This window comes from Haemaphysalis longicornis, unplaced genomic scaffold (genome assembly GCF_048455015.1).
Source record: "Haemaphysalis longicornis isolate Haplotype H1 unplaced genomic scaffold, Haemaphysalis longicornis Haplotype H1 scaffold_6, whole genome shotgun sequence".
Lineage (NCBI taxonomy): Eukaryota > Metazoa > Arthropoda > Arachnida > Ixodida > Ixodidae > Haemaphysalis > Haemaphysalis longicornis.
Genome location: NW_027526407.1, coordinates 143,728,087 through 143,739,442, shown reverse-complemented (window position 1 = coordinate 143,739,442; position 11,356 = coordinate 143,728,087). Strand labels below are relative to the sequence as shown.

Below are 11,356 nucleotides of genomic sequence, written 5' to 3'. Positions count from 1 at the left end.
GTTGATTCGCGCGTATCAACGTGCTTCTCCTGCATACACGGCCAGCGCGCTGTTCGGACGCGAGCTTCAAGGCGACAGAAACGCACAAACCGTAGAAGGCTCACCCTTAACAAAAATGTTAGTAAAACGGTAGTAATGGGTTGTACTTACTGACTACTTCCGTACTTTACTACCCCCAGCACGGTACACAGGTCCTGCAACTAAGTATGGAACCTAAATGAGTTCGTTACCAGCCTACGCTTTATACACTTAGTAACTGCTGCTTATTTGATAGTAACATTCATTGATAGTAACAAAATTATATGAAAGTTTGAACATAACTACAACAGTTTTACCACTCCACTTGACGATTAGAAAGTTTTTGCAATTCCAGATGCTGACTTGTATATGCTCCCAATAAAATGCGTAGTTATAACATTATCGCTAGAATATTTAATTTTTGCGTCAAGCCCACCGACTGAATCAGATGACTTTCTGCTGCGTTGTATTAAAATCATATGTTCAGTCTGGCCCCTAAGATGGTGCAATGTGTCATTTGCCAGGGCTCCCAGTAGAACGCCTACACGCACTATGTCACTCGGTTGGGCTCCCAAGGGAACGCCTGCACGCGCTAAACCCAGGGCGGGAGTATGACCTGGCCGCCAACCGGTCTGATGGGTGGTTGGGGAGGTGCGGGAGGGTCAAGGAAATGCAATGGTAGGTTCACGGGAAGTGCAAAGGAGGATCAATGAAGTGCAAAGGTAGTCTGTTGCTGGCTCCGCAATGGGACAGGAAGAGGGCCTTGGTATACGGTGAGAGATTCGTGTGAGGGAATAGTTACGGGAGGGAGGTGTTTGAATTTGGCGTCTGATGGCGACTTCTTTTGAGGAGAGTTTAGGATGGTGAGGGGTTAGTGAGAGGCGAGTTTTATAGGTGGGGGTAGTCGCCTGATAGTTAAGGAAGAGAACGAACCCTGTATCACCGAAGTGTGTTGGGTAGATGGATAGAATTTTATATTATGTGCTAGAGGGAAATCTCTCTCTGATGCACAGGCATGCCGCGATTTAATAAGCGTCCCGTCATGTAATGCAGAGAAGCCTTCCAGTTCTACTTGGCTTGTTCGGCAGCGGCTCAAAAGTTGGCCGTGGCTGACAAAATCGTCGTAGTTATTGTTCTTAAAGGAACCATGAAGAAAAAATACCAGTTCGTTTAGTTAAAAGGCTCGTCTGTCACGATAACAACGAAATTATTTTATTAAACACTTCAAACTGACAATCGAGATATCATTGAAGACTAAAGAAGCAGTGGTGACACCCCAGCCACTCTCCGGCAATTTGTGTATGACGTCACAAAATCTTGTTTCCGCCAATTGCGGCGTCCGACCTAAGCCACCATTAAGAAACATGTGTAGGTGACTTTAGTGGTGCCCCCAGTTTTGTTTGATCGCACCACTTCAGTGCTAACGTGAGGTTGAAACCCTGATAACTGTGTTTTAATGCTGGCCCCTATAGCGTCCCTCCTGCCCAAAGTGCATCATTGAAGCGCGAAATTTGAGAGTTTTTTTCATATTTCCTGGTTTTTTGGTAGACGTCTTTTATGGCTGGAATCGAGCCGAATGAGTTACTAAAGGCCAGATGTTAAAACCTAAACAAAGTTATATGTGTCTTCATGTTTGCGTTAAAGAACTATTCAAAGTTTTTTTTAAAATAATGTAATCGTATAGCTAATAGAAAATTGGGCGAACTTAGCACTAGTGGCACGAAGACCGGACAAAAAGCGAAGCTGGAGGCCCCACCAAGCGTATTGTTGGTTCGGCTAAGTTTATGCGTGGTTATGCTTGGATATTCGGCAGGTTTTCTGCGCGGTTGTGCTTCGAGATTCGGTGAAGTTTTCAGCGGGTTGTCGTCGTTAGTCCCCCCCTCTCCCCAAGATGAATGAACACTCGGTCATTAAAGTACGTACAATGTACGCGCGCCCACCGGCGTTGTGGTTTTAAGCTCCAAGAGTAGAGGAGGGCGCAGCGGAATGAACGTTCGCTCAAAATTTTCGAACTCGTTCAGTGGTTGTTCCGCTTGTGTGGTCTAGCGTGTGGGACGCTAATGAAGAAGTTAATTAACGTTGCCACTTCTCGAAATTTCGGCTTGCAATTTGACCCAAATTCATCTCTTCTCACCGTCAAAACTGCGCCACTCGTCGCAACAAGCGACAGAGCGAGCAACCCCGCTACGCGTTTCCAAAGCCGTGCTTGTACCACTTGTATCGCGCCTCCGACAGGTGGCGACACGAGTCCGTCCCGAGCTCGGTGAGGCAACGGGACGGTGAAGCGGTCCCGGCGCACGCGATGTCGTCAACGCACGGCGAGGATTTCATGCGCACGATCGTCGGCCTAACGACCAGCTCAAACAGCATCGCCGTTAAACCTTGTTTGTTGATTTTTTTTTTAAGTTTCATGCAACAGGAAAAAATATGTTGCTCTTGTCCCCTTCGTCATCCAGGGCCACGAGCAGGCAGGTTGCAAGCCAGTTCAAGCAAGCGAGTATCGCTTCCAGCTGCTGTGGCAGCTCTCATAACGGCACACTTCTGCAGCGACAGAATTACCTCTAGAATATGTTAGTATAAAACTCTCTGGTTAGGTTCCCGGTGGATTAGATCACGGTTCGCAGCATGGACCACTTTCAGACCCTTCCGGCCCGTGTGACCAGGCGGTTTATGTGCCCGTGCGATCGGTATACGGTCAGTCATGGGTATTTTAGGGGTCTATTGCCCATAGTTCACCTTTTGCCATAAACATCCAATAATCATCATCATCATGTTCGGGGGTTCGGCGGGTTAGGCGGGAGCGTAGAATAAGTTTGGCCCTGTCTGATGAGTGCCCTCGGCGGCAATTTTGGAATACGGTTTTAGAACTACAGAATCTGTGGGAGCAGTGTCGCTGCAATACGGAAAGCGATTCTACAATAAGTAGCTACAGTAAGTCTGATACCAAAGTTCTAGGCTTAGCGTCGACTTCGGCCGCTAAAGACTTGTCGAAGAACTTAACAAACCAAACGCGTTCGCGTTCTCATGTTTTAAGGATATGCTTAAGATCATCTCTAACATTACCTTTGGCGGCGGGTACTTTTCCGAGTCCAGTCTAAGCTTTTTGTTAGGTACATCAACGCTTTCTTGTGCGTCGTAGAAAAGTAGCACATCGGGCACCTTCAAGGACTGCAAAATGTACAAGGATTGAATTATTTGATTCCTCTTGGACAGTAAAATGATTGGACAATCATGTTACTGTTGAAGAGGAATCAAATAATTCAATCCTTTCCTAAATACTACTCTTGCTAAGCATTCCCCGAAAGGGCTACCTTTTTAGAGAGTACAGAAAGCACACCCACGTTAAAAAGTACTGAAGCCCTAAGCCGGCTCATACGATTTCCTACAAATGATCAACGTTGACAACACTGGCTAACCGAGAAAACAGACGTGCTCAGACCTGAAAGGGGTGAAACAAGTAGTGAAAAAGGCTGAAAATAAGCTGTAACGTAAATGCCCTTTATTCACAAAAAAGAAAGCAAGATGGTGAGCACGAATCCGTGTAGAGAGCAAAATACTTGAACGTCGACAAGGACTACGTCAAGGTGCACTTCATTACCGTTAGTCGGCCGATCAGTGACGCCCTGACACGCCTATTTCAAGGAATGCAGGTTGCAAATCACTCTTGTGTTCACTAGGAAGCTGCGCTTCGACCTGATCAAAGTAAGAGATCATCTCTCCCGCTCCAATTTTCCGGGTGTGTTCTGCAAGATTCGACGTGCCGAATACAATTAGACACGGGCATAGGCGAAGAAGGCAATCTTCACAAAATACTGAAACAGCACCAGGATAATATGACTCAGGGCCACGTGAAAACTAACGGGGTAGCCGGAGAATTTGCAATAACTTTGCCATCGCTTCTTGAAGAAAGTTACGAGAAGCTCGAAAGCTTGCTCACTCACACAAAAGTAATTCCTCGGCCATGTCCACTAACGTGAAACCTATGGGCAAAGCATACAGTGTATAAGTGTACTCAAAGTTTGTAAGTCCCTCTCTTGCCACACGGCACGCGCTGATTGGGCGCCGGAGAAGCGCCGGTGGGAGGAGCAATCACGGGCTTGCTGAGGCGGTGGTGCCCTCTCTTACGTGGAACCGGAGGTAAGCAATTAAATGAGAGACATACTGGCCGCAAGTTGTCTTCGTGTCACAAGCCGCCGCTTGCTAAGAAGTACGTTAACTCATACAAAAATGCCTTATAAGCGTCTATGGAAAAATGTATGGTGAGATTTGACCGCCTATAGGGGCGGTCGGCTGGGCCAGGTGGCGCGCCGGAGCGATACTAGCAGCGCTGCGAGCGGCGGAGAACCGCCCTAGATTGCCGCACACGCACCGAGCTGCCGTGCGGTCGCTGCTGGTTTTCAATGGCGACTAACACGTTGGCGTTCTACTGCGGCTTCCTTCCTCTCGAAAACTGTGAGCTATTTTTTAGGGAGGCGACCCTGAAGAAAGGGAAGCTACTCGTGAAGCATGTGTTCGCGGTGGAGAAGTTAATACAAGCAGACGAGCATCAGCTGAACGCCAAGTGTGTTTCACAAGTGCAAGACAACGTCGTCTACGATGTGCGTCTGAAGGTAAACGCTCTTTCTCTTTTTTGTGTTCTTTCTGCCGCTCTTGTCGAATGTATTCGCGCTCAGAGGCTAAGTACACAAAGGTGGTGATACTAAATTGACTTTTCGCGTGCAGATCTACGCTCACACACGGTCCGTAGCCTCCGGGACGTGCTCGTGCAAGGCGGGAATAACCGGCCGCTGTAAGCATGCCGCGGCTGTGTGCGCCGACGTGAATGAGGCAACTGACGAGACGTGCACAAGCAGACCCCAGCAGTGGGGAAAACCGTCGAAAAAACCCAAGCGGGACGTGAACAAGACCATCGGGGACCTGTTCCCAGGTATTTTGATTAGGAATGCACTCGCTCGATTCCTCTTTTCACCGCGGTTTCGTGATTGATTGATTATGAGGTTTAACGCGCCGACGCTACACAGACGACGAGGCGCGCCGTAGTGCAGGGTTCCGGATTAATTCTGACCACCTGAGGGTATTTAACGTGTGCCGAAATGTCGAACACACGGGCGTTTTTGCTTTTCGCCTGCGTCATAAAAGCGGCCGCCGCGGCCGGGAACCGAACCCGCTTTCTTGACATACCCTGGTTTCGTGAACTTGAAAAGTTATCCTCCTCATATTTCTACTGTTAAACCGAGTGAAAGCTGATTAGTTTCATGCTAGCAGCGTTGCATTCTTCATGAAAGTAACACCGAAATCGCAATTTCTATGCAGTTGCAAAGGGCTGAAAACAAAAATGCCGTCTCGAAGTCTTTCTTTTTACTCTCCATACAGAGCTATCTGAATGTTTCTAGAGCCTCTCTACACAAAGGAAGTGTGTAAAACTTTCTTCTTCCTCCAAAAGTTACAGGGATAAATCGGTTTAAGTAAAAGTTCCAGTTATTCAACTAGGTGATTCAGAAATTCTCATGCCTGTATAGCCGCTTAAAAGGTAATAAAGCTCGGTCAGTGCGAAGTATATTAAAAAACTAGGATGGAGCTAATAGTGTAAGCTTGTCTTTAATGACCACTGTTAACCTGACCGGAATTCTTTCTTCTAGCTGGACCCCTCACGTGTGCCAAGGACACAAGGCCAGAGTCACCCACCGATGTCATGGCATGCTATGAAGATTTAGTTTGCCCACTGAACAGTGTTCTAAAGGCCATGAAGATGACAGAGGTAGAGCGATAGGCCAAGATAGTGGTGGAAAGTCTGGTGTCAACGGTCTCCGCCAACATTGAAAGGGAGCATCTGGCGGCCCTTCTTGGAAATATGAGTGCTGACAGGACACTGTTTCACCATATGCATACTGTGTACGACCTCAACACTCAAACAACGCAGCAAGTAATCACAGATTTCATGGGTGGTCTGTCCTGCGAGGCCAGGATCATTTATTCTACAGAGGTGTGCTTGGCTGATGAAGTCGTCGACCTCGCAACGGCAACCCGTGGCCAGTCCAGCAATGTTCGGCAAGTTGGGAGACCTGTTTACAATGGAGAAAAGTTTTATTAGATTCTAGAGAAGGGTGTTGAGGTCCACATAAAACTGAAGTTTACAAACCTCCCCAAGTCACAATTAATTCATCAGATAATATTGACCATAAGTATACCTTTGGGCTTACGATTTTCTGGCAGCTTTCAATTAAAGGGTTAGAAACAACCAGCACCGGAGTCGCCACTTTGACGATTACAGAATTGCTTCAGGTGGTGTACAAAGGTATCAATTAAACTTTTTGTTGAATGCAACCACAGGGGTTACAGAGTGCAGTATGAAGGTTGCTTGACCTTTCCAGGATAAGACTACCAAAAATTATATTAGGAAATATTGCTGCATACCAACCCATTTCATCACGGCAACTGTTTCGGCTGTGAAGAAAAAAGTTCCTCTACAATGCAGAACTTCATTGCGTTTGCACCTCTATTGACCGACATGTGCAGCACAATTATTTTATTTACATTGGTAGTTTTCGTTTCAACAATCTTTCTTTTCTCTGTACAGATGGCATGAAGCGCGAAAGTATCGCCTCACGAGCTCAAGCTGCCATCCTATCCGCACCAGGAGAAAGCTACCCGAAGCCTTGGCGAAGCAGATGGCCTGCAAAAAACCTTTCTCAACTCCAGCCACTCGATATGGTAAGAAGTTTGCTAATATCCAAACCTTGAAGTTGATCCGGCGCAATTAATTAGTCACATAGAGGTGGGAGAAGGTCCCTTGCCATGAATAATGTTTCATTGGTCCTTTTTTTGTGCATTACATTGTTAATATTTTTGTTGATTGCATGTAGGTCTCCAGAATGAACCTAAGGCACGAAAGGCACTGGAGCAGAAACTTCAGACTCCCATTCTTGAGGTATGTGTGCCGCAAATCCTGAAGACCCTTTTATGACCGCATGCCAGCGAGACTTGAACCCTTCTTGAAAGAGCTTGTGCCTGTGCGCGTTAGATCTAAACAAACACAGCACCTTGCAGCTGCTCACCTTAAGATACATTCTCGCACGGCAAAGAAAAATATTTTTTCGGCAGCTAGGGCTCTGTCGTGACAACTGTATGAAATGGGCATTTTGGTAATGACCTGCATAAATGTCATTGGATCCTGTCACATAAAATCATGACAGCTTCTCTTCGTCTACCCTCCATTTCTATTTTAGGATGGAAGGCTTGTCACTCAATCTAGTAATCTGCTGACTTGGGCAAAGTTAGTCACATGCCAATAAAATGAATATGAGGTGGAAATCTGGCAAAAAGTAATCAGGCCGCCTCTGCGGTCTGATGATACAGATACATTGAATTCTGTGAAGTAAAGGCTACTGTAGCCCTGACATTTGTGGACATGTTGTAACACAATTTTAAATGCTTCAAACTTTTGTCTTTGGCAGAAAATATCGTCCAGGGTCTAGCAACTTCGTGTTCAGACAGAGCTGCTTAGCAGTTTGAAATAAATATTTCCTGTCATTAGCCCAAATTGACACATTTTTCAGACTGGACTTGTCGTGCTGCCGGAGCAACCATGGCTCGCTTGCAGCCCCGATGGGCTCATGCGGTACCAGGGAAACACGGTGCTCGTGGAAATCAAGTGTCCAGCCAGGTGTGAGAAGGTGCCCATCATCGACAAGGAGGGAAAGACGATCTTGGAGTTCTTCGATTGTCAGGCTGGCACGCTGACCCTCAAGAAACCCCACAGCTACTACACTTAACTACAGCTCCAGCTTTACATCATGAACCTTAGTCAAGCAGTGTTTTATGCTTGGAGCCCCGTGCAGGATGACAAGTTTCTTTTTGTAGACAGAGACATGAATTTCCTTTCAGAGGTTGTTCCAAAACTAGAATTCTTTTATTTCACTTATCTACTTGAGGAACTCTCTAAGACAACTTAAACGAGTCTTCTTTTTGCCTTGTGAGCAAAAATTGACATGTCTCTCATTTGTTTGGGTTTTAAAAACACATCTTTTATACCACCAAGTGATGCTGGTATGTGGTCGAGAAACTACAATTAAATGTCAGTAATGTTTTAGGGCCTGGTGGCTGTCACTCTGCACTAAGCAGCAGTCGGTACTGCTGGAATTATTTTTTTACAGACCAAAGAACAGGACAGTTCTTTTCAAAATAAGTGCGCTCGAAAAATCTTTATTTCCATTTGTGATTATTTTCCACACTGCTCATACCAAAGTGTAAATTATTGTCCACACATTTCACGAATGTTGAAAAATTGTGTGTCGTGCTTTAGACATTTTTAGCTTGAGTGACTGGTTGCTGACCGAACTTTTTCCTAATTAGAAATTTGAAAGAATAATGATCAACGACGGCATAACACGTTTGCCAATGCTGATGTTGCGAGATGATTTATACTGTTGTTCCGTTGCGTACATTTAAGCGTTTCGAAAACACCTTCGCTGCATTCTTTACAGCTTTATAATTGGGCTCTGCATGTTCACCAGAGCACTGCAAACCTGTACGACTTTCTCCATCTGTGGAATTAAAGTCAGTGGCACACGGTTTGTCAACACATTGTGCAGTTTCAACCTCTGAATGGCTCTCTCCACGTGAATGCGCACCTGGGCGATGGTTAAGGTAGTCTCCATGTCTTCCCTGGAAAGCTGCCCTCCCCCGACATTGAAAGGTGGCATCACTAAGACAACGCCCTCGTCTGCCATGGTGGTTTTTATCGCAGAAAACCCCTTATCGCAGAGCACCAAATCACCTGGTTCGATAAGCGAAAGAAATCCCGAATCTCGAGTAATGAAACAGTCTGAATGTCTCCCGCCATAAGCTTTCGAAATGAACGACACCATGCCATTGGGAAGGATTGCTATAAGGAACTTCAAAGTGTACGATCCCTTGTAGTGCGAGTAGAGGTAATGTTGTGCTTCGGGATCCATAGGCGTTTCTGTCCGGATTTCAGTGCAGTCAATGATGAACGTGCACTTAGGGTAATGCTGAACAAAGCATTCTGGGAGAGTGTCCTTGATAGCACACCGCGGGGGAGCAAACACCCACTTCCTCAGCTTTACGCTCAGGCAATCTAGTGTAACCCTGAACACCCGTGAGACAGTGGATTTACTTATGCCGAAAATGGCACCCAGTGCCGTTAAGCTTACACCTAACTTAAGTTTCATCAAAAAGAGAACCAATCTGTCCTCTTTTGTCACATCCGACGACCGGTACCGTTGCTCGGGCATGAGGTTGAGCAGGATGCTGAAGACTGTCATTGTAACACTGCAGAGGTCCTGAAGTGCTTGCTCAGATGATTTCACGGACTCGTATCCGAGGAAGCCGCACCTCCTTGCCCATGTCTTTTCAGGATGGGTGACCTAGAATAAAATCGACCATTTATAAATATTCAAGAAAGGAAAGAAAACTTTCCAATAAATGTCTGCTACGAGGCTTCATTTTTGTGTTTAGCTTCATCAGCTTTGCCTTTGTATTCGTCGAATGCCACTAAAAGGATGGGCAATGTGTAATGTTTGTTACTACGTAGTGACTTAAGATAGACATGGTTATAGCACAGTCGTCAATGAACATGTCAAAGAACAGTTGACATCATTCAGCTAGCCCACTGCGCGAATATTGACCTTGCATGCAAATCTAAAGTTACGGGAATAGCTAATTCGAGCACCTTGCTTCCGTAAGCAAGATATGGCAACAGCGTCTTCATCAACGGATAGTTTGTGCAGCCGTACTCAATGACAGAAGTTACTATAACCCACTCAACGAGGATTATCTGCAGCATTTAATCAACTGCTCTCAGTGCAGCCCTCGGTACCATGGCTGAATTTTAAAAAGTAGAACTTGCAGGCCCAAATTTTATACTAATTCCAACGACAAATCTGGTTCGTTGGGCAGTAGTACTTGAGGACCAACTGCGGATACAAATTCAAATGCTTGGGATGAGTGCAGCTCCGTTCCGAAGGTTACAGGGGTGAAAGGTAAGTTAAGTGCGTACAAATTTATTATTTTAACAGGTGCGCAATTTAATTGTAGATTTATTTTTTTAGTTACCCCACCGAAGGAGTTGAAAGTATGTTGCTTTGAATGCAAAAAAAAAATCACCTTGTCTGCTTGAGCAACGTGAGTGACTTGTGTGGACCCATGGGTTCCATCGGTTGCAGACAGCATGAGCTGCAAAGGACCCTTGCAGCACACAGTATCTGTCTGCGTTTCCTGTGTAGTTCGAAGAAAAACAATTATACATGGTGAGCTACATGCCACCGGTCACATAGCCTGCGATCTGCACGTTGTAAGACAACTAACCGCGACGCAAGTCAATGTAAACTGCTGAGCGTCGACTTCCACCTCCGTCAAGAGCAGCGAGCCCTGCTCCAAGGCTTTCGATTGCGCATCCGCTTCTGGCGAGCAGTCGGCCTCCGACGCGTTCGACAGCGCGTCCACGGGTGAGGATTCCTCGGGCGGATGAGGCGACGTCAAATTTCTAGCAGCTGATCGATTCCGCTTTGCCCACCTGCGGTAAAAGCAGGGCGAGTATAAGTCAGTGCAAAATCTGGCTGATTCTACCCTTCATCTTACCTTTCGTGTCTCTCGCCGCTTACCCGCCGCTTTTTGTAAACATCCGGAAACAGAGTCGGCAGGTAGGCTGGGTTGGCCTGGCTCTCGCTCTTTGCATTGTTCACGAAGTGCCTGCTGCATATTCGTGTGTTTTTTTGGGGGAGCCACGGGGAGCCATCTGGGCTATTAGAAAGTAAGGTAATTTAGTGCAGTTCAGCTACTGAATGACAGGAGAAAGGCAGAGAAACGGTCACTCACTTTTTCCGCCGCACAGCCCTAATCCAGGCTTCTCGGCGGTCTGTCTCGTACCACTTGCCGGGAAACGAATAAAACTTGACGATGGGCTCTTTTCCCTTCGTGTTTGCGACGCTGTTGTGGCACCCAACAACACAACAATATTTAGAGCCCGGTCTTTTCCTCTTAGGCGCGCTAGTTTCCATCACGGCAAAGCAGCAAGCAGCGTACTCCAAGCGAATCTGCGGAAGAGCGCACCCCGTGCGCGGCAATGAAATGGGAGCAAAGGCCGCCAGGGGAGGAAACGGCGCTGCACGCGCGCGGCGAAACTTGAGCCGTACGCCCCTATGGGTCTCTATGGTCACCCATAAAAGGGCATAAATTAGGCTATAGCCAGCTCTTGAAGTTTTTAAGCATCCTGCACTAAAAAATGTAAACCATACAATTCTCTTTAGACAATCATAGAACATCCTAGTGTGTTTAGTCTATAGAGTCACAGCTATTAAGGTTACTGTAGCCAGGTGAA

General features: G+C 46.4%; 2 protein-coding genes across 3 annotated transcripts; one reads left to right on the top strand and one right to left on the bottom strand.

The window, feature by feature from the left end:
• Positions 1–5,499: 5,499 nt before the first annotated feature.
• On the bottom strand, positions 5,500–11,111 carry LOC144141170 (uncharacterized). 2 transcript variants are annotated; one of them, XM_077672726.1, is made up of 6 exons: positions 10,855–11,111; positions 10,618–10,779; positions 10,345–10,552; positions 10,144–10,254; positions 9,259–9,404; positions 5,500–6,080 (listed from the first exon to the last, which is right to left on the bottom strand). In XM_077672726.1, the coding sequence occupies exons 1-6, from the start codon at positions 11,034–11,036 to the stop codon at positions 5,816–5,818; spliced, it is 1,074 nt and encodes a 357-aa protein (XP_077528852.1). In that variant the 5' UTR covers positions 11,037–11,111; the 3' UTR covers positions 5,500–5,815. The 2 variants fall into 2 exon arrangements, with proteins under 2 accessions (XP_077528852.1, XP_077528851.1); XM_077672725.1 differs by lacking the exon at positions 5,500–6,080 and having other exon boundaries at positions 8,339–9,404.
• On the top strand, positions 6,600–7,790 carry LOC144141171 (uncharacterized). Its single transcript, XM_077672727.1, has 3 exons — positions 6,600–6,729; positions 6,882–6,946; positions 7,575–7,790. The coding sequence occupies exons 1-3, from the start codon at positions 6,687–6,689 to the stop codon at positions 7,788–7,790; spliced, it is 324 nt and encodes a 107-aa protein (XP_077528853.1). The 5' UTR covers positions 6,600–6,686.
• Positions 11,112–11,356: the final 245 nt, after the last annotated feature.